Source organism: Phalangium opilio, unplaced genomic scaffold (assembly GCF_054372755.1).
Source record: "Phalangium opilio isolate 3A_F unplaced genomic scaffold, DU_Popi_V2 ptg000390l_1, whole genome shotgun sequence".
Taxonomy (NCBI): Eukaryota; Metazoa; Arthropoda; class Arachnida; order Opiliones; family Phalangiidae; genus Phalangium; species Phalangium opilio.
In genome coordinates this window covers 9,761,384-9,783,643 of record NW_028324234.1, presented here as the reverse complement: position 1 = coordinate 9,783,643, position 22,260 = coordinate 9,761,384, and the positions used below count along the sequence as shown (strand labels likewise).

The following is a 22,260-nucleotide window of genomic DNA, read 5'->3' as shown; positions in this document are numbered from 1 at the left end:
TACTTAACTCTCCAGCAACCTATAATCGACCTCCCTAATTTTGGTGGTGAGATTCAAAGTTGCTCAATTTGCAATGCGAACCAGTTATTCTATGAACCATGCTTTTCGCGCTACTCTAGGCGTGTTATTGTCCAGAACGCTAAAATGGATAAGTGGTATGTAACCCTCCCAGTACAACGCTATCATTTCAACCTATTGTTTCCACGCCAACCCAAGAGGTACAATAGAATCGAGTTAATTTAGTCTCGAGAGTAACGTGGCGGCGTTATTATCGAAACTAAATTTATTCGATGTATGACGCGCTTTTATATGGTGGTATCTTAAGTTACCACCCTGGGGTTTCGCCAGTAGCCCTATTCCCCAGTTCTTGATGTTCCTGCAATGTCTGCAGCTACACAGAAAATGAATTTAAGTTGAATCAAATTGCAATTTAACTTTTAGGGTCAAAAGTGAGACGATGTCGCTTATTTTATAACCCGAGTTCAAATATTTTTTGATTGACGTTGCCCTATCCATTGCCAATTTTTCAAATCCAGATGAAATACTTCTTGAAAAAACTTTCCTAGCAATTTTTCCAAGCTCTGGGAATCGTTGCTCTTTGTCCCTCCAGTAGTCAACAACAAAGTTGTTGTTTTGTTGCGCTTCTTTAGTCGACACTAGGCGCTTCTTCAAATATTCGTCGAAACTGTTTTTTGTGGATGAAATAGAGCACATTTCTCGTGGGCTTTCCAATCCTTCAAATAGGGAGCAGCTACTCTCCTCCAACTCGTCTCCGAAATCTTGAACCATGTTGGTCAAGAGCGTATAGACAAATTCCTTGGCTTGATCCTCATTGACAGTGCAAAAATTTGGATATTCATCCCTCCATACCGGTAAACTGTAGCCTGTGACCATTCCATTTATTATTAGACAATTGGCATTGAAAATTAACATACGATTTCGGAAAAATCTAACCTTTAAAGATGAATGTTTTTTGTCTTGGATCTAGTAGAGCCGCTACCACAAACCTTTCTTCTCTTATAAGATTGGAAAACCTTTGTTCCATAGTTTTTAAAAGATTGGTTTGAAAAGTTTCAAACCAAATAGATTTTATTTTTTTAAGATTATTAAACAATCCCATTAGCAAGCCGATGACTTTGGAGACAGTTGGGCCTTCGGAGCACAATGACTCTACTGTTATTCTCAAGGCCTTCCACAACTCATTTAGTTCTTTGAGTTTTTCCAAATCATCATCCTCTGGCAGAGGAATGTCGCTCTTAGCCATCAACAGAATTGATCTCAAAGATTCTATAACGTCTCCATTCTGAAAAATCAACGGTTATGCATCTTATTTCGGTGAATGGCTGTTCAATCCAGGGTGTTCCGAAAATGGTGGTAGGACCGAAGTACAATGAATTGTGTGTTCGATTTTGACTCAATGTTCCATGGGATTTCACCCTAAACAGTGTTTTATGGATGACTACTTAAATATCATTATCTTTTATTCTTCTGAATGAAATTTAAGGGGTCATGTGTAAAACTCGACTCAAAATCGCTTCGGCCTTACACCACCCCCTCTGGAACACCTTGTTCAAACAACAAGGCTATTACAGATTTTCGTGAACTGAATTATATTACACAATTCTTACCTCAACTAGAGTGTTAATTCCGTGGAAAAGAGTTGTTACTCGAAAATCCTTTGATTTCAATAATTTAGCTCCATCAGGAGCATTGGTCAGAAACTTTTTGGCCCATTTTCCAGAAATTTGAAGGAATTTTATCCAGGATTCAACCTTCTCTAAGATTAAAACCACATCCTCCGATAATTCAATTTTTTCGCAAAAGGCTCACAAAACCTCTGATGGTAGGCAAGGCGACACGTTCCAGGCATTTTCCCATTCGTTGTCGTTACAGCCAAGATTAAATAAATTTTCCATGGTTTGTGTTTCTTTGAAATTGAAATGTCAAAGTTAAATGACAAAGACAGTAGTCTCTCAAAGTTCATTTGCATTTACCATGTTCGGCTAAAAAACCACCAAAACATGGCCAAGGTCTATTTAAATTTAAACTGCGCGATGCATCTAATGCATCGAAATCCAGAGCTGCAAAAACCTGTGAACGCATGGAAATAATTTTTTTGTAAAAATATTGTGTTTAAGTTTAAACTCAAAGTAAGACCCGTAACAGTAAGCAAGAAGTGTCTAAATATCAATGTTTCCAACATAATCAAATCAATAATGTTGCATGCGTTATTTCAATTCTGAAGTTGTAGATTTTCGTGTATATCATCGAAAACAAGAGATGTAAGGTATCTTCCATAACGTGAATTAGTCAGTTATCTTTTTTTTACCCGCCTGCTATGGTTAGCTCCATGAGGAAGATCACCTATTGTTCCACAGTTCGAACTGCCTCTTCAAGAATAGACGCCATACGAGTCAAACACTTCTACAGGCATTTCGAAGTTTTTATCTATTTAAGCTATTATTTACGCTATAGAAGATACATTTTCAAAAATCTAGTCTTATGAGATTATTCATATTAATCAACATTATTTTAACCTACAATTCCTAAATACCATCTTGGATAATAAAACTACCATAAATTGAACTACTTTCAAAATGTAATATTTCAACATTTCCAGACCTCCTTTAAATTTCTGAGATTCATTTAAAACACTTCATATTACTAAAACATTAAAATACCTCGGTGGCATTGATTTGGGCATTTTGAAGCATTGTCAATAGTGTTTCCTCAAAATTGGTTCCGTCGCCGATGAAACCAAGAATGGCTGTTTTTATACACCATTTGTCGTCAATTGAATGGCATGACACTTCAGTCATCCCGCCCCAACGAAGAAGTGTTATTTGAACGTGAGGGCATTTTTCGAATCCAGACTATAAATAAAGTTGACCCACATTAAAAAAATTGGGTACATTTTATGGATCAATATCCTGACATACAATTTGCGGCATGAAATCTTTCATGGTTTTATGCAAAACATTTTCTAACTCTGAAGACGTCGGCACGTGGACCTGCGGCCCGCCCCTTGCTACAACGTCTTTAAAGCCACTACCTTCTACCACACTAAAGGGTAAGCAATCAACGGCCAACATTTGAACTAATGCCATTTCAAATTGTTTTTGTTTTTGTGCCGTTGGGCTTAATTTCGCCACCTTCTTGAGTGGTACAAGTAAATTTGTAGCCGGTCTCTTTGGCTCCCGTTTCCTCAACACGCATTGGGCATGGTTAGTCTATTCGAAATAAAAGTTTGACAGTTAGGTATATTCAACGTAAATCGATAAATATTATTTTAACCTTGACGTGTCGCTCCAAATTAGAAGCTGCACTCTGATGAGTTTGTAACTTTTTTTTCGCAAATTTTGCACTGGACAAAAATATTTTTCGATTCCAGTCCAGTGGTGGACAATGCATGACCAAGTAAATGAAATGATCTTGGATATTGCATACACCAACTCCTTGCCTACTAAATTTCTCAGCGAAGGAAGCCACGATTTTTGAAGTTGCGCCTTCTGAGAACGTAGCGGAGTCAGATTTATCAGGGAATTCAGTTGAGGAATCCATTAACATATCTAATGAAAATATCTAATTAGTTACATTAACCATCCTTAATAACTTTGAAGGTGAAATTTAAAAATTCATATATCAGTGTATATCTGAATTGGCTTTCATTAGTGGTCACCCCGTCCCATTTTCCAGTTTAAAAGATAGTTTCACACCTATGAAGCCACTCTCGGAGCCTTTCAAAAATAACTGACACTTGAAATGAATGAAAAGCACTTCATTAAACAAATTTGATAGTATTGTCTTCGAATCAAATTATAAACATATTTTTAGGATAAAATCACCTAAGCTACAAAATGCTATATCTAAAATTTGTTGAATTTCACTTACCGATCAGTAAATTAGTAGCTTTTGGTTGTACTTCTTAGAAGATAACTGCTCTGCAAATCAATTCGCAGAAAAATAATTAAATATGTCTACAACGGTTTTCTTATGTCGCGAGACACGTTATTTCAAAAAATTTCATTAATTCTCGAGGCGCGTGTTTTCAAAATTTTGTTTTGGCTCCATTCCTCGAGAAAAGAAAAATTCCGTTATGGTGCCATGAAAATTTTAACTTAATCTTGAAAGTTTAAAGTGAAGTCTGTGCAGAAGCAAAAACTTATTTGCAGCTGAATTCACGAAGAAATTGAAATTAGAATGGGCCTATATTAAATCCGGCGCAAAAAATTTACTCCTTGAAAGTTTTAACTAAAATATTTTAATCGTTAGCCACCCAAAAAAAGACAAATTTAGCTTTAAATAAATGAATATTAAACATATAGAACAATACTAAAAAAAATTAAAAATGAGTTTGTACATTCTATTTGCGACGTTAAAGTGACACATTGTGTCGTCACTTTGAATTTCCATTGTTTGCGTCTCCGACTCCACACTAAATGAAGTGTGATGGCATTTCAAAACATCGCCTCCCATTTAACATATTATGATTAATAAATGTTTTTCATTGCTTCATATTTCTCTTCCAATCCCGCAATCTCTTCCTTCATATTTCGTAGGTTACCCCCCATTTCACCCAATTTAAAACACCCAATTCCCATTTGCCCTAACCTCATTTAACCCAATTCCCAGTTCCCCTATTCCGATTAACCCAATATAGCATACCCAAAAAAGACTCAAATAGAGTAGAATTTGATGTTTTATTGATTCATTTTTTATTCCATAAGGGAGACATTTTAATTCATTTTAAAGCCCCATATCATAATTTCTAGGAATTCTTCAGCCGTTTTGATTCCGTTTTCCAGTTGCATACGCGCGTCGTGTCGCTTCTTCTCTAAAACTTGGTACTTTTTCCTTGGTGGTCGTACAGGGTGAAGCCGTCTCATTGAGTCTATATCCATTTCAAGTTTCTCTTCTTCATTTTTCATGAAATCGATCAGTAAATACAAGTTGGGATGAGAGACTTTTAAGGTTCTATTCCACTTGCTGGGTGTTCCTTCTGTATCGTTATTTGTTCTTGCTTCCGTGTTGTCCCCGTGATTCCACATGGTTCTCCGGTAACGTGATGAATCTTCGTTTAACCATGTGTCCACGAAATAATCTGCCATTAATCTGTATTCGGCCACCTTTGGTGATAAGCTTTCAATGTGCAACCACAGTCTGTCAATTTGACCTTCTGGAACCAAAGCAAGGGCAATCATCCTTCGAATAGACTTTTCGAATTCGCTGTTGCTGTTGAAGAGTTGAGTAAATCCTCTTGTCTGAACTTGACGCCAAATAGCTTGCGCAAAGTGAAAAAAGCAGCCCCTTACGCGTGCCTGAGGAAAATTGGCCTCAATTGAAGAGAGTATTGCTAATTCAAAGTCAATCATGAACTAAAGGTACACTGAGAGAAAAAATCGTAGTTTTAACAGATATTATTCATGTTAAATTTACGTAAACACTTGTCATGACGATTTCACTGCAAATCACCGTGATTTATGCAGACCCACCTTTAGTTATTTCCACGTGACTAACAGTATTTAATGAATAACGTTTAAGACCTATACTTTTAACACTAAGGCTTGTCGTTTCCACAAAATAACCCTATTATGTTCTACATGAGCATTGATTTTAAGAAAAAACATGCTAAGATGTGTCAATTTTACTTGTTATCGGTATTTTTACATGAAGTCTGTAAATAAGACTTTACTGAAAATACCTGTTTTTTAAAGGAATACTTCACGTTTTTACAACCGGACCAACATAAATTCGTTGAAAACGATTCATACACGTACTTTTAACACTAAGGCTTGTCGTTTCCGCAAAATAACCCTAGTAAGTTCTACATGAGGATTGATTTTAAGAAAACACATGCTAAGATGTGTTAATTTTACTTGTTATCGATATTTTTACATGAAGTCTGTAAATAAGACTTTACTGAAAATACCTGTTTTTTAAAGGAATACTTCCCGTTTTTACAACCGGACCAACATAAATTCGTTAAAAACGATTCATACATGTACGTTTAACACTAAGGCTTGTCGTTTCCGCAAAATAACCCTAGTATGTTCTACATGAGCATTGATTTTAAGAAAACACATGCTAAGATGTGTTAATTTTACTTGTTATCGGTATTTTTACATGAAGTCTGTATTTAAGACTTTACTGAAAATACCTGTTATTTAAAGGAACACTTCCCGTTTTTACAACGGGACCAACTTAAACTCCTTAAAAACGATTCATGCTTGTCGTTTCCGCAAAAAAGAATTAATTTTGTTTACAAAGATGTCCCTTATATATTCATTTTAAGAGATATTTCAATGATTTGTGGAAAGTCTTTTCGGCGGGCACACAAATAGTAGCGTGACATAAACCTTTTAAAGGGAGGGTGAAGTGGGAAATAAGTTATTTTTATCGATTATTCTACTAGTAATAATTTGCATAGTGAAACATCCAGGAAATACCTCTGAATGATTTTAAAAATAAAAATGGATTCAGATTTCATCAATAATTTTAAATAAGCCCCTCCGACCAATCGCGTAATGCTCTGCCTTTCAGTGAACAAAAGTTACGTGGCACGCTCTATTTCGAGCATTATTTAGCAGGAGATATGATAAATGTTGCGTGTAATGTAATAACCGTAGCACGCGACATTGAGCGCGTGACCTGGAAGTTTTTGTTCGCTATATGCAGGATAGGCTCGAGGATAGGTCTTATAATTAGTAGAATCGATTAAAAATCACTTCATTTTCCTATTCACCCTCCCTTTAAGGCCAGTGAAAGTCCCTGCTAACATGGTTTACGATAATATCCCTCCTTCCAAGAATCTATACAAAAGCTCTTCCTAGTTAGTCCTTCGCTTCTCACTCTCAGGTGTGGGTTTTTTAGGGGAATATCTCCAAAACCACCATAGAAGCGAAATCCTCCAACGCAACTATAGAGGCGCTATTTCATCGTTACAAACCCCCCACTAGGGTTGAGCAAGGAGTGAAGCCTAAGAAATCAGCAGGTTGTGGTGAAACGTATGAAACAGAGAATTTGTAAAAAATAACAAAATAAAAAAGTTGAACAACAAACAAAGTAAACAACAAAAATAAATCTCGAAAATTGTAAAAGTTATCAAGTTAATGGGGCCAATAGGGTGAAGTACGTATCTCGTAGGATTTCGCGAGGCGTCGAGTTAAGGCTTTTTCCCGCCATTTCATGATTGCATTTTTGGCGGGAAATCGCGGATTTTATTCTAATATGGGTTAAAGACCGACGACCGGCTTCCAGCAAAAAAGGGGCATCGAGAGTTGGAGACTAACAATGGGGCGACCTTGACGATTTTCTAGGAAAAGTTGGAATCGTTCTTGCCCAGGTGTCGGACATATGGCATTTTTGTGTTCGGAATTTTGAAAGAAATATAATGTAGGAGGGATTTTCATTTGTCAATTCTGCATTCTATTGGACGTATCTAAAGATTTTGGAATTTCGATGAAAATGTATGGGATTTTGGCTAGTGCCCGACCCCTCGGTTCTCGCTAACCGTTTCCCCTGCGGGAGTAGAAAATTTACGAATGGAAAGTTTTCCACTCACATAGGGGAATTACGGGCTGGTCACACTTTCTATAAATTCTGCTTTGAGAGAGGTGCTTGGCCTCTCGTACCAACCCGCTATTCAGCTTCGATAGGGATTATAATAGTGGAAAACTACCCTTTTTTTAGATTTTAGAGAGATAAACAGATTTTTTCTTTACGTTAGTTTTTGGGTTTTTTTTAGGTTTTAATTTTTTAAATTCTAGGTGTGCATTTTCAGTTTTGGAATATTAAATTATGTTTAAGTTATTTTACATGTGGTAGCCTATGTAAGAAAATTTCCCTCGGAAAGTTGCCTCTCTCTGATTGGATGAATTCAAATATTGGGCCGCCAAGTGCTTTTTTACGAGAAAGGGTTGACTTGCACTAGCTAAAGCTAGAGATACGTACTTTCCCCTATTTTCTTCTGAAATCACTTTATTTTCCTTTTCACCCTCCCTTTAACGGAATTGGCAATTGAGATCATGCCATTGCCCCCTATATCTATCAAGGCCTGTGTATTGCGATATTTCTCCTTCTTGAAAGTGACATTTTAGTTCGCCACTTTTTCTAACGAGAGGCGCCGTTTCTCAAACTTTTTTGGGCGCTAATTCTCCGAAATGACGTCACTTCTCAAATTTCGCCAATCCTGTTAAAGTGGGCAGGCTCTATAGAGGAATTCATTCATTGACTGTCGCATCTGTGACGTTTAGTCACCTTTCAAACTACATTATTCTATAGGGAGCTAACAACTGGCTAGGGGGAAGAGATAGTCTGACGTCACGCAGCCCCTCTCTGGTTGGCATTTTTGCGCGTAGAATACTGTTTCCAACCGTTAGGGGGGATGAAATTCCAGTAAGAGATAGAAGGGTGTGACGTTTCAGGGTCAGAACTGTTAGCTCCCTATTGAAAATAAAGTCGATGTTCCGGTAAGTCTCATAAAAGGCTTTGGACTTCTAAGTTCCCTTTATCAAATAAAGGCAACTTGTTTCATTCTCCCTTTAAGAAATTTAAAAAAATCCAAAATCAATTTGGTATAGGAAGCTAACAGTTGGGCAAGGGGGGAATGCTAGTACGACGTCATTCAGTCCCCTCTCTGGTTGGAATACTGCTCGTGGAATACATTTTCTAACCAGTGGGTGGAGTCAAACGCCAGTGAGAGATAGAAGGGTGTGAGTAGTGTCGGTAGAGAGGGGAGTAGACTGTGTATCCCTCCCTCTAGGCGCGCTTTTGTAAGAGGGGATACTGTACGCGCCTGGTAGGGGGATGACACTGAGCTAAGAGATAGAAGGGTATGACGTTTGCATCCGTAGAACTGACATTACTCTATAGGTTTTGGATTTTTAGTAAAACCATGGGATTTGTAGGAATGCCCGACCCCTCGGGTTTAACTTACCGGTACGTTAGAGGCAATAAGAAGACTGGGTTCGATTTCTTATTTAAAAAAAGCCCTATTCATTAGCAAAAATTTACTAGCAAAATATTTATTTAGGATTTTATTTTAAACTTACTAGGGAAGTATTTAGTGACGTGGTCGATGAGAAATTATAGGATTTATATTAATTTTCAGATGTGGTTCACGTGTCCCATGAAAACTTGCTCCAATTTTACCACTAATCAATTCCAATCGTACTTTAAACATTGCTCATATCATAAACATCTACCCTCAGTGAAATATTATTGTAGCTTACCATCATGTGAAAAAGTTTTTTTATAAATTTGACACTTTTAAAACACACACGTACCGCTACCACAAGTCACTATTAAATTCCAATAACACCTCGAATAACGATTCTAATATTTTGAATAAAACTCCACCCAATCATCCGGGATACAACTGCAATATTTGCAATTACCATTGCAGGCTCTTAAAAGACCTTTCCCTCCATTTCAAAGTACATGATCGGGATAAGGGACAAATGTTTTCGTGTCCTGTAGTTGGGTGCATGCTTCGAAGGTATGCAAATCTAACTTCACTTAGATGTCACTTTAATCGAATGCATAAAATAGAGTATAAAGCAAAGCGTGAAACACTAACTGAAGTTGATGGTTTTTCTGCCCAAGATAGGCTCGATACGATAACTTTAGCAGAACAAGATAATGAAGTTCTGAATATGGCTGCCAATGTTCCAGAGTCTCACGCAGAATTAGATTATGAAAGGGAAGACTTAGCTAATCATTCCAATTCTGAACCAGAATCGGATGATTTGTTTGCCACCAGCCTTGGCTTGTTTTACCTTAAACTTCAGGCCAAAAAGTTTTTACCAAATTCCACAATTCAGTTTGTAGCGGAAGAAATATCAAATTTAAATCAGCTAGAGAAATCCTGTTCAGCTAAAAAACTTGAAAGAGATCTAGAAAAAAATGGAATCCCAAGGGATGTTATAGCTAAGGTCCTCAATAGCTACTCCGAAAGTTCCGTTATGGAGAAAACAAACGAGGATTTAAAAACTATACATTTGAGGAAAACGTTTTACAAAAACAAAATGAATTATGTAGAACCAGTTCAGATATTGGTAGGACATGAAAAAGGTGATAAATGTTTCTATCACTACGTTAAAATAAGTGAAACGTTGACCGCTCTTCTGGCGAATGACGATGTTTCCAAACTTATAAATTTCCCTAAACCTACCTATGTTCATGGGAAAGACCAGGTTTTAAAGGATATTGTACACGGGAAAGTTTTTAAAAAGTATTATATAGAAAATGAAAAAGCCCTACACTTGTTAATATTCCAAGATGCTTTTGAAACGGTCAACCCACTGGGTTCTGCAAAAACATTACACAAAATAGTCGGAGTTTATTATACTCTAGTAAATATACCACCCGAGTTCAGGTCTATCGTAGATCATATGCAGTTAGTTCTTTTATGTAAAGACTCGAATTTTAAACTTTTTGGTTTTAATCGTTGTTTAAGGAGATTCGTTATGGACCTCAAGACCTTAGAATCAGATGGGTTTTTATTTAAAGGAGAAAAATATGTGGTGAGAGTAACTAGCCTCTTGGGAGATAACTTAGGTAATCACGAAATTGGTGGTTTTCAAAGAAACTTCACGAATGGGTATATTTGCCGTTTTTGTCACATTAAGGCTCAGGACATAAAAAATGGAAAAATATTCTCTGAAAGAACAGCCGAATCTTACAAAAAAGACGTGAAAAAATTAAATTTGAACAAAGAGCTGATTTCTAGCCGCGGTATTCAAGTCAATTCGGTATTTAATGAACTTGAAAACTTTCATGTTTGCAATCCCGGCCTGGCCCCATGTTTAGCGCATGACCTATTCGAAGGTGTTGTGGCATACGACTTGTACCAGTTTTTGTCCTACTTTATTGTAGTAAAAAAATGGTTTTCTTGGAGTTATTACAACTGGAGAATATTGAAATTTTCGTATTTGGGGAAAGATATGGGAAACAAGCCGTGTGTGGCGAAAGGTCATTCTAAGAAACTAGTTGGCGATGCTTCTCAAATTTGGTGCCTTCTAAGACTTTTATCACTGCTTTTCAAAGAGAAAATAAAAGATTATTCTGATCCTGTTTGGGGGTTATACTTGCTATTGAAAAAAGTAGTTGAAATCATAACATCTCCGAATATATCAAAAACTGAAGTAGTGGTACTAAAGCGCATGCTTTTGGAATATAAAATGGCTTTGGTTGAGCAGTTTCCTGAATATAAATTAAAAGCTAAGCACCATTATGTTATTGACCACTATCCGTCCCTTATTCTCCACTTTGGTTCTTTAATTCGCTTATGGACCCTTCGTTTCGAAAGCAAACATTCAGTGTATAAAAGATACGCTCAAAACACCAAAAACTTCATTAATATCACTAAAACTTTGTCAGAAAAACATCAACTTCAGCAGGCCTATTTTTTATCTGGAACACCCTTTCCGCCAATTATTGAGCTTACTAGAACTAAAGAATTTAATCACAATATTTTTGGTAACGAAATTCATCTCGAAAGTGTTAAATGGAATTTTAATAGAAAAAATACTGTGTTAGCGGACAAGTTGGGTTTTAAAGGCACATCCTATGAAAAAGGAAATTTTGTTATTTTTGAATCGGGAGAAGATTACATAGTTTTTGGTGAGATAATAACCATGATAGTTTATAAAAACTCCACCGTGATCGGCTATGTGTCCCTTTACAACTCAGCTTCATTACCTAATTTACATGTATATGAGTTGACTGAAATAGGGAAAAAGGTAGTAGTAGAGATTTCTGATCTCTCAGACTTTTATCCACTGCCAAGCTATCACGTTTATGGAAAAAGATTGGTTTCGCTTAAGCACTCTGTTAATCATCCTATGGCTTGATTAAAACAAATGCAAAGTAAAGGACTGAAATAACTTCTCCACCAATTCCCAAAAAGGGAAAAATCCATGGTACATTTAAACTAAAGTTATTTGTAGGCCAATTTTAAATGTCGAAGGTCTTATGCCGTACTTTTTGTTATTCATTAGATGACTGCAATTGAAGAATTCACCGAGGTAGACGAATTCGTCAAAAATTCTCTCCATAATTTGACATGGGATGAAGTAAAAGAAATTACGAAACTGCTGAAGGATATAGGCGGGGAAAAGGTCTGCGATTTAAAATATTTAACTGAAGATGATTTAAAACCATCGAGGCTAATGCCACTTCAAATAAGGAAACTTATATCAAATGCAAAACAAGCGGCAGGAAAAAACTTGAATGAAGGTATCTCTAAAAATTTGTATATTAAAAAAAATATAGTCACAATCAGTTTGATCATGATATTTAAATCTTCGCATTGAGAAGAGGCAGACCTGCTTGCTAACGGGTGGCCATTCTCGTTACCACAATGGTTTATACTCAATGTTTGGCTAAACTTTACTTTAGCTCGCGCATTCAAAATACAGTTTTTTCAATAAATATCATTTATTCAAGGTTAATTATAGGATAATTAGTTAAAATTAAGGTGCGGAAATTAATTAAAATATATATTTTCCATGTTTTTCTATATTTTACCCTTCATATTAAAGGTTAGGTTAGGTTTGGTTAGGTTAGATTAGATTTTTAGATATTTTATGGTATTTGGTGGCTAGGAAGAAGGAACTGGTCGGGTTTTTATGGTAATGAAAATATTGATTAAAATAGTTTCCGCGACTTAAATTTAATTAATTATCATATAATTAACCTCCAAGTAATGATATTTATTGGAAAAACTGCATTTTGAACGCGCGAGCTAAAGTAAAGTTTTTCCCAATGTTTAAAGGGAGGATGAAGTTATGAAACGAGTTGCATTTATTTGATAAAAGGAGTTATTATAAAACTCACCGGAATACCCCCGTTTATTTTTAATAATTATTTAAAGTCCTCAATATTAAGCCTAAAAGAGCCTCCTCTATATTAATATTATCCTTTTCAAACGTGAAATTCTACCGCAAATTCTTTCGCGCGCGACGGTCGGTTATATTCATGGGCTTCGCGTGCTTTTGAAATGATATGGCAAATGAAATCAAAGGGAAGAATTTGCGGTACAATATGCGGAAGCTCTTTTAGGCCTAATGTTGCAGACTTTAAAAAATAATTTGCAAATAACGGGAATGTTTCCTTAAGGGGGATAAGACGGCTGACGGACCCCCTTTATATATATATTGCCCTATAATGATTAGAAGATTAGACCTAACATACATTAAGCCTAACAGGATAGGTTAGGTTTTGTTTGGTTAGGTTAGTATATATAGGGGGGTCCGTCAGCCGTCTTCTAGCCCCGGTAAGTTTTTTATTAATGGCTTTGGATTTCTAATAGCTTCCTTTATCAAATAAAAGCAACTTGTTTCAATGCTTCACCGTCCCTTTAAGAGTTTGCATGGGGGTAAACGATTAGAACGAAAACCCTACCCAAACAGCTCAAATTACTGACCATATAGTGCAAGTCAACATATACTTTTGTGGCATTTTTAATTTTAGTCTTTCTTTTTTGAAATATTTCAGATCCTGAAGTAACTATTTGCGCCGACGTTGGCCCTCTTGAAACGCAATGTTCCAGTGGTTCTAAACACAAGAGGAAATCTCTAGAACCAGTAAGTTGTAAAGCTTATATAATTGTACAGTATTGGAAGTTGAAGAGTAAAATAATCGATTTTCTTCGATTTTTCTACTTGCAATAAAACCATGTTTGCTTGAATGTATAATTATAAATGTTTATTTCGATTAAGTATGGAGGGATTCAACCATCCTGGTCTGATAAATACAAAGTGACCTCGGACATATTCACAAGACAAGTGCAGAATCACCTGGAAAAGGCAACCATATTGCCTGAAAACATTCGACATTTAGTCCTCCGTCAGCTTGTCGAGGCATCTTTGAAAAAATGTTTACGTCCATCGAGGAAGGACATGAGAAGTTTGGCAGAAAGCTTTATGAAGAGCTTCCCAGGAAGAGTCTTGGACCAAGTTGATGGAGAAATAATTCAGGATAAAAATGGTCATGAGGGCTACGGAAGCTTGGTGATTCAGTTGTATAATAGACTAGAAAACTTATCCAGGGTTAACGAAAAAATAATGCCACGAGTTCGAGATGTTGATCCGGCTAAAAAGGGTCGTTTGAGCTTAGAACACAGTGAAGAGTATTATTTCAAGCCTGAGATCAATGAAGCTGACGAAGTCTCTTTAGAAAAGCTAAGGACTGAGCTAGTTAAAATGGCAATGGAAAATCATCCTTTGGAGGGTGTTTTAATGGAAAAATTTAAGCAAACGTATGCTCTGCAAAGAATGGAAATTAACGATGGCACAAATGTCGATGAATTGCTAATAAAATGGCCGTATCTATTTGAATTTCACGGAGCCATGGCTCATGTACAAGAATTAGTTAGAAAAGACTTGGAAAAAAACTTTCATAATTTTTTAGAAAGAAGGAACAATAATTTTTGCAATTTTTTTGCTAAAAGCAAAAAGACTGTATGTGTAGAAGTGTTGTCCAATTTAAAGCTATGCCAAGAAAAAGACAACAATTTAGTGGCCGGGGCAGTTATCCTGCTCATAATGGAACATTTTCATGAAAATGCTACGGATATATTTTTTCATTTTGAGGTAACTAAAAATGGTTAGTTCTGCCATCAGAAATTAACATTACCTCTTCTTATATTTTATAGTCTGGAACTGATAAGAAAGAAATCGAGAAAAAAGTTCCTATTCATCCAGCTCTTATCATTTTGGGTGAAGTATATTTGAAAATTAACTTGTAAATCTGACCTTAATTTATGTCAATAATAACCTAAATCTGCTCTTTTTAGGTTCTAAAATGGGCACAGGAAAAGCTTCCCAGTTCATGGTGAGCATTGACAAGAAGATTATAAATGACCATCTACCTGGAAATGAGTTAATTTCAGCACTATGTTTCTATTTTAGCACGTTCTACGTGTTTAATATAAAATATCCACCGTCATGCATTGCAACATTTTTGTTTTTTCAAAGGTATGTACTTTCGATCATTTTTGTGAGTGCTTAAATATAGCATAATGGCGATTGTGATAAATCAATGAATATTTAATTTTCAGGTATTTGGCAAAAATAAGTACAAATAGTACAACGATTAAGACTGCAGTTAATTCAAAACTCACTGGGTTAATGAACAAAGTATCTCACATCGATTGGACTGAATAACAATCTGTAAGTTAAATTTTCAATCCTAATTTTCTGGAAAAAGAATTTCTGTAATTTTAACACGGTTAAACAAAGACTAATGAAGTTTTAAAAAGGTTTTGGCTACAAACCTAAATTTTTATATAAGTTTTTAAAAGTTTCAAAAATGCTTTACCAAAATGGCTTCAGTGTAGACTGATGCTGCGCTCGCGTGAGATTTTTTTTAAGAGAGCATAAACTGCCCAAAGAAATTTTTTTATCGATTTATTTTAAGTCATATTTCAATTAACGGAAGACTTAGTTTTAACAAAGTAAATCGATTCAAAAATGGTTGCCTGGGAACTTCACGCTCCCTTTAGACGTAGTGCCATGCGGGTTGTTGAAGCGTGTGATTGCAAACTTACGCTACTGACGATTTTAGGCTGTAGTATATCATTTATTAATTTCTTTATGAATTATCTAAAATTAGTCTCAAAAACCTCTGGTTGATATCTTAAACGTTTTTTAAATAATTAAGTTTTAAGACGTGAAAACAAATCAGGAAAATGGAATCATTTAAATTAATACGAAGCTAAGGATCCCCACTTTCTTACAATGGCCTTCCAATAATTAGAAAATAGTACCATTCCCTCCATAATAAACTTTTTATTGTTTGTCTTTTCAGAATTCCTTGGGCTCTTCTAAATAAACCAAATGTAGACTTTTCAAAATAAAATGTCATGTTTCTTTAAATTACAATTTCCTTATTGTAAACTGAAATTGTTCATTAAACCCAACAGGCTTTTGTTTAATTTATCTGTTAACTTGAATAGTTCAACTTTATATCTTTGGAATTTACAGCTTTGTGTGGAAATACCATGTTAGTTCATAACATTTAGAAAATTGAGTTAAGAAATTTACAGGGAATATATTTAAAATTCTAGTCAACTCTCTTAATGCATCTTTACCTGGACATAAGTATTTCTGTAGTATTTACAGAAGCTGTACTTATTTTATGCAGTTTAACACCTGACAATTTAATCTACTTTCTCAAGGGAGGTTTTACTGGAATATTTCACAGAATTTACGTTTTTGTACTGCTAAATAAAACAAGGGTTTTAATGCACTATAAACGGGACACCTTTTTGAAATTGCGTTTTGGTTCCTGTATAATCTACCAATATCCCTCATGATATTGTTACACGAGCCTATGCTATAGAATATACAAGTGTAGCACTTTCAAAAATTGCAGTTTTGTTCCTGTAAAATCTACCAATATCCCTCATGATATTGCTATACGAGCCTATGCTATAGAATATACAGATTTACGCCTATTAAAAAATGTAGTTTGGTTCCTGTAAAATCTACCAATATCCCTCATGATATTGTTACGTTTTTCATCCTGTAAAATCTACCAATATCCCTCATGATATTGTTACGTTTTTCATCCTGTAAAATCTACCAATATACCTCATGATATTGTTACGTTTTTCACCCTGTAAAATGTATCATTAGTCCTCATGATATTGTTACGTTTTTCATCCTGTAAAATCTACCGATATCCCTCATGATATTGTTACGTTTTTCATCCTGTAAAATCTACCGATATCCCTCATGATATTGTTACGTTTTTCATCCTGTAAAATATATCATTAGCCCTCATGATATTGTTACATGAGCTAATGCTGTAGAATATACTGATTTTCAATGTTAATCTGAGAGGCACCGACCCGGTAAATATTACATGAAAATGGTATAATTAACATGCAAAATTTCTTGGCTATTTACATGTATCTCTTGTACTTTTAACTGGTTTTAAACATGTGTTTTTAACTTGGTAAATTAGTTAAAACCACCAGTCTACAAATGCAGTTTTGGCAAACGTAAAACCTGTTTTTATAACATGTTGCTACCTATATTTTAGAATTACGGAATATCCCGTTAATTTGACAAGAAATTCATGGAAACACCAGTTTCCATGAACTTCCTGTATTTTAAACTGGGTATTTTTCTCTCAGTGCACGTTTACAAGAGTCTCTTGGGTGTACCTATAATTTAGATAAAATTTCAAATGGGCAATTACATTAATGACTTTAAAATGCAATTTGTACCTGTATTTAAAATATCGATTATTTCCCATAAATTCCAGTTCGTTCAGTGCCATTATTGGAGTTACCAGGAAATCCTAGCTTCCACTAACCGAAACCTTTAAAGGCTGTAAAGAGTCGCTGATAGATTTCTCGTTTTTCATAAGTAAAAGCATATGTTTATTAGATTCCTATGTTTCGTAATGGTAGAGACTTACTGAGAGCTAGTTCGAGAACGACGCGATAATTGACACGTTCACACTTACATGGGAAACCGGTTCGAAGCGATTCAAAACGGTTCCAAAGTTAAGTGTGAACAAAACTGATACTGAAGCTAATTACAAATGCGGTTTCTTGAAGTTGCTTCGCGAACCAACTTAAAACGGCTTTGGAAGCTAGCTAGTTTCTAGTTTTCAGGGGTATTTCATATGGGATGAGACAAGTATTAAGTGTATTTTCATCAGCCTTAGCAGGCAGCAGTGATGGGCATTTTTGATATTTTTCTTCCCTCTCCCACTCACACCTTTTTTCAAATATTGACCAAAGCGCCACTCTCCTCTCCCATCTCATAAGATGGTGAAATATTTTTAAACCTCTCCTCTCCTTATTTTATCAAATTCAAATACAACTCTATCTCATCTCACGTGATCAAAATGGCGCTTTTCTATAGAAACCTCTCCTCTATGGCTCACCTCTTTTATTTTTTAAAATGAAACCAAATATCAAGCGCACTACTGTTCGTCAGTGTTATTGAAAACTCATTTTTGAGTACTCTCCTTTCAGTAATATTCATTTTCTCTCATTTCATGGCAGCCCTCAAATCAAAGCCTTTGTTTGGCTCTCCTCTCCTCCTCTCCTTTCAGTTTTTTTTCTAGTAGATATATCTCTCGGTGAGTTTATCCCGGGTTTTGTATATCATCTCATTTTAAGCACCTGCAATGTCATCTGATATTTTACACTCATCTCATTTAAACACCCATGAAGCCTTAGTTTTGAACCCATAACTATTTCTTCAATCTCACATCATTTTATTATTAGCGCTCATCTCATTTCATTATTAGCATTTATCTCATTTTAAAAGGATGTTTTATTATATTACACGGCTCTAGCAAGCTTCAATGAAGTGTACTTTTTTATACACGAGTATTTGGTGTTCGTTTATGCACCAATGCTATAAAATAAGGCGTAAAGTACGTGTTCTCAGTGAGCATCTAATAGAGTTTAATCAAAGCTAACCAGTTAAAAAATTATGAAAGGCAAAATTAAAAGAGGTGAAGTCAAACATAATTAATAAAATTTTCATTGTTGACAAAGACGGTAAAGTGTAAAAGATGAGTGTAGAATATTAATTGCCTGAAATAACAGATATTCAAATTTTCCATTTCGAAAACATGATTATAAAACATCAATAATTTGATAAAATTGTTATCTTAATTTTTTTCACCAAATTTACTTCAGTAAATATAATTTAACATGAAAGATCTGCATAATTTTAAAAAAAAGAACACATTTGCATTTTTTTCTCTCATACATTTACAATTAGGTTGAGAATTCGGCCCTATAAGGAGAATAAAATAGACAGAAATTTTGTTTCGTTAATTGTAAAGTTTTCGAAGTTTTAAAAATTTACGTGTTGTGTAGCTCTCAAGATATCACGATCAATCTACAGATTTTTTCGACACTAAAAATGAAAATGCCCATGTTATTTTCCGCTTAGTAATATTTCCAATTTTAAAATATAAAAATTTAAACTGATATATATACCATATCAATATTTCCAATTTTATAATATAAAACTTTAATCCGATCAAGCTACATTTTTTCATATATCTGAGTATTTGAATCTTCTATAAGCAAAATATAAAGGAGAACGTTGTGTCCCTTAAACAATTCTTGAAGGTGACATTTTCTAGAACTACTAGAAAAATACTGTGTTTAAATTTTTTGGGCAAATAAAATTTAGGTGAAAAAACTGGGATAAGAATTTTTTCAGATAATTAATAATTTATAATAATTTCTTCAAAAAGGAAAATTTGAATATCTGTACTTCAGGCAATTAATTTTCTATACTTATCTTTTACACTTTCCCTTTTTTGTCTACAAAGGCAGTTTTTATTAATATCTCCTAATTCAGTCTTAATATTATTTAAAATTGTTTAGAATCATTGGAAAGAAAACGTATTAGGGCGTAGCGCGTCCATCGGTAATCTAGCTTCATTACCAGTAGTCGGTAATCTACCGCTCTCTTAGAATATTAAAGCTTATCTTATTAACGCGTGTTTTAAATTCTTTGAACCCCTATAAATAACATAAGTCGCTTCAAAGATAATCTCAAAATTTATCAAAAGTACAAACTCAAAACACGTTATCCCGTAATTTCCGTTTAGCTGAAAAAAAAAACTGACATCCTCAACATAATTAAATACACCTTTATTATGGTTGAGATAGTAGGGTTTCGGCTTTGAAAGTAACTCATTTAAGTTTCAGGCGGTGCAAAGTTTCTCTTTTCTATTTTTCAGTTAGAAACAAGTATTTTTTACCTACTGCTCAAAATATGTCTCAATCAACCACTCCTTTCATCCAGTATCTCACCAAGCACTTCTATCATCAAGTATAACGACATCTCGTCAACCTCTCCTTTCATCGAGCTTAAAAACTTCTCATCAACCACTCATTTCATGACACATAAAAAAACCTATTTCATATCAACCACTCATTTCATGACACATAAAAAAACCTATTTCATATCAACCACTCATTTCATGACACATAAAAAAACCTATTTCATATCAACCACTCATTCCATGGAAAACCCAAAACTTATATCACAGACTCACTTCAAGAAAAAAACGCTCAAAAAATAGCCTCTCACCTATCACTCCACTCATGGACTACCGAAAAATCATATCTCACATCCAACTTCTCTCTTCATGATCGAAAACAATTGCTCTCAACACTAGGTTATCTCTCCGAGTTTTGAAAATAATATTTCTCACCACTAAAGTTACTCGTGGAGTTTGAAAAACCACCTCTCATCTCCAACTCACCTCCAATTTCAAATTTTAGTACCTCTCCTCTCCTGCTCATATCACAAGCTCAAAAAAGCCCTCTCTTTTACTCAGAAATTACTCAAAATTAGGAGTAGGAGATGAGAGCGCCCATCACTGGCAGGCAGCACCAACGAAAAGATAAGCAGACAGCACTAACAGAAGCGTCTAAAAGTGTGAACCGAGGCTGTTCAAATCACTTCGAACTAGCAATAAAGAGTGTTTCAAAGCTAGTTGGGCAAAGTAGTTGTCAACCGACTCCCGTGCAAGTGTGAACATAGCTCTAGTTTTGAAGTTCATCTTCCTATTTAGTCTATACTAAGCCTTGACAGCGTCTCACCATGCATCGCTTTACGAGAATCTATGACCTACGTCACTTCATAACAAGCTCTCAATAACCAGTGACAAACTAAGGGGAAATAGGGATTGTTTTCAAATTTTGGGTTTCATAGCACGGCAGAGGCCGTCAAAGGTAGTACGGAGGGTCCCTACACAAATCGGTGAGGGGATTGGATTGTTGGCGTTTCAGAGTACGGGGTGAGACCGAATTAATTGTACGACAATTATCTGCCTAATCATCGGTGCTTTCCCTGACGTATTACGGGAGTCTGGTGTTGAGACAGAACGACGAGTTCTCAAATGTCATAATGGTGTTTAAACAATGTGCACTATTTGTACACCTTAACAAGGTGCTGAAATAGTACCAAATTAGTTCGATATTTTAAAAACACCATTAGCTTAAACGAATGGTGTAGAAATGTGTTTATAAAACAAAATTCTTTAAAGGTGCGCAAATGATACCTTAATTATATAAAATAACCCCATCGAATATCCCATTAAAAGGTGGTCTAATGGCATAGAATTAATGCGATATTTTTTAAACACCATTCGCTTAAATAAACGGTGTAGGGTTGAAAAAGTCTCATTCATGAAAAGGCGCACAACTGATTCCTAAACGATATAAAATAACACCTTCGCAAGGCCCATATAAAAGGTGTTCAAATAATGTGAAAATAGAGTTATGTTTTGAACACCATTGGCTTAAATAGGTGTACCACTCACCCACTTATATAAATTATACATATAGGGTAGGCCTATACAAAATGTTTTATCTTTTCCAACACCTCAATTCATTTGTAGACATTAAACGTTAAATTATTAATGGGCTTATCTTGAAAAAAGCCTTCCCCGTTCAGAATATCGTGGGAATTGAGCATGCAAATATACGTTATATTTGAGAGATAAGCATTTGGAAGCGCACGGCCTTGCTTGATTTTCCTATCCCCACCAATTTAAAGTACCACTAAAATCTCCCGTCGCGTTATTATACTCCCATAGAACCCCGTGTTAACTCACCACTAGAAATCGACGGTGGAAACTCCACCCAACGTATTCGCGTTCGTAAAACCGGGACAATATGAACTACCCCATCAATCGAAATACGACGGAAGTCAATACATTTCCGCCCGTGCTTAGGCCTCCGACTCGCGGGAAACCCAAGGGGTTTTATTTTATGTATTTGGCTGAAAAAGTGTTATCGGTATTTGTTAAGAACAATCACGGCGTTGAAATTTTTTTGACTCCCCGGTGATGTTTTAGAGTTCATGTTTTGACTAAAAGCACGGTTTGGGGTTCGAGAGTATCGCCGTAAAAAGACCACTGACACGCCGGTAGCCATTTTAGGGCCTCGGTAAACGAGCCCCAGACCCCCGTTATCTTCGGGAGGAAATCGGGAATATTTTGGTGGCGAGCCTAAATGAAATAAGACCACGAGAGAATGAATATAACCCGAAACTTTACACTCCTTTTATACTTCTTGTTGCTAAGAATTAATACGAAATTTCGAAGTTCTCCCATTGATCCTCATGTTAACTGATCACTTGAAATCGAAGGTAGAAATCTGCCGTCATGGTGATAACCTCATGTTATTTCTACGGGATTTCTACACCCCGTTCACCCGGTCTATCGAAATTTGACGGAAGTCAATACATCCCCGCAAGT

General features: G+C 35.5%; 3 protein-coding genes across 3 annotated transcripts; 2 read left to right on the top strand and 1 right to left on the bottom strand.

Annotated features, from left to right (window-relative positions):
- Nucleotides 1-4,736: 4,736 nt before the first annotated feature.
- On the bottom strand, nt 4,737-5,372 carry LOC149597117 (uncharacterized). The gene has a single exon (XM_089861454.1). The coding sequence runs from the start codon at nt 5,370-5,372 to the stop codon at nt 4,737-4,739; it is 636 nt and encodes a 211-aa protein (XP_089717580.1).
- A 4,164-nt stretch (nt 5,373-9,536) lies between these two features.
- LOC149597116 (uncharacterized) lies at nt 9,537-11,852 on the top strand. The gene has a single exon (XM_089861453.1). It carries the CDS (start codon nt 9,537-9,539, stop codon nt 11,850-11,852), a length of 2,316 nt encoding a protein of 771 aa, XP_089717579.1.
- Nucleotides 10,969-14,839, top strand: LOC149597115 (uncharacterized). Its single transcript, XM_089861452.1, has 6 exons — nt 10,969-11,921; nt 12,000-12,237; nt 13,498-13,586; nt 13,722-14,594; nt 14,657-14,725; nt 14,798-14,839. Exons 1-6 carry the CDS (start codon nt 11,919-11,921, stop codon nt 14,837-14,839), a joined length of 1,314 nt encoding a protein of 437 aa, XP_089717578.1. The 5' UTR covers nt 10,969-11,918.
- Nucleotides 14,840-22,260: the final 7,421 nt, after the last annotated feature.

Coding starts and splice junctions, on each gene's coding strand:
- LOC149597117 (XM_089861454.1), bottom strand. CDS start 5,372: ATGATTGACTTTGAATTAGCAATACTCTCTTCAATTGAGGCCAATTTT.
- LOC149597116 (XM_089861453.1), top strand. CDS start 9,537: ATGCATAAAATAGAGTATAAAGCAAAGCGTGAAACACTAACTGAAGTT.
- LOC149597115 (XM_089861452.1), top strand. Junction 12,238..13,497: donor AGGAAAAAACTTGAATGAAG/GTATCTCTAAAA, acceptor GAAATATTTCAG/ATCCTGAAGTAACTATTTGC. Junction 13,587..13,721: donor AGAGGAAATCTCTAGAACCA/GTAAGTTGTAAA, acceptor ATTTCGATTAAG/TATGGAGGGATTCAACCATC.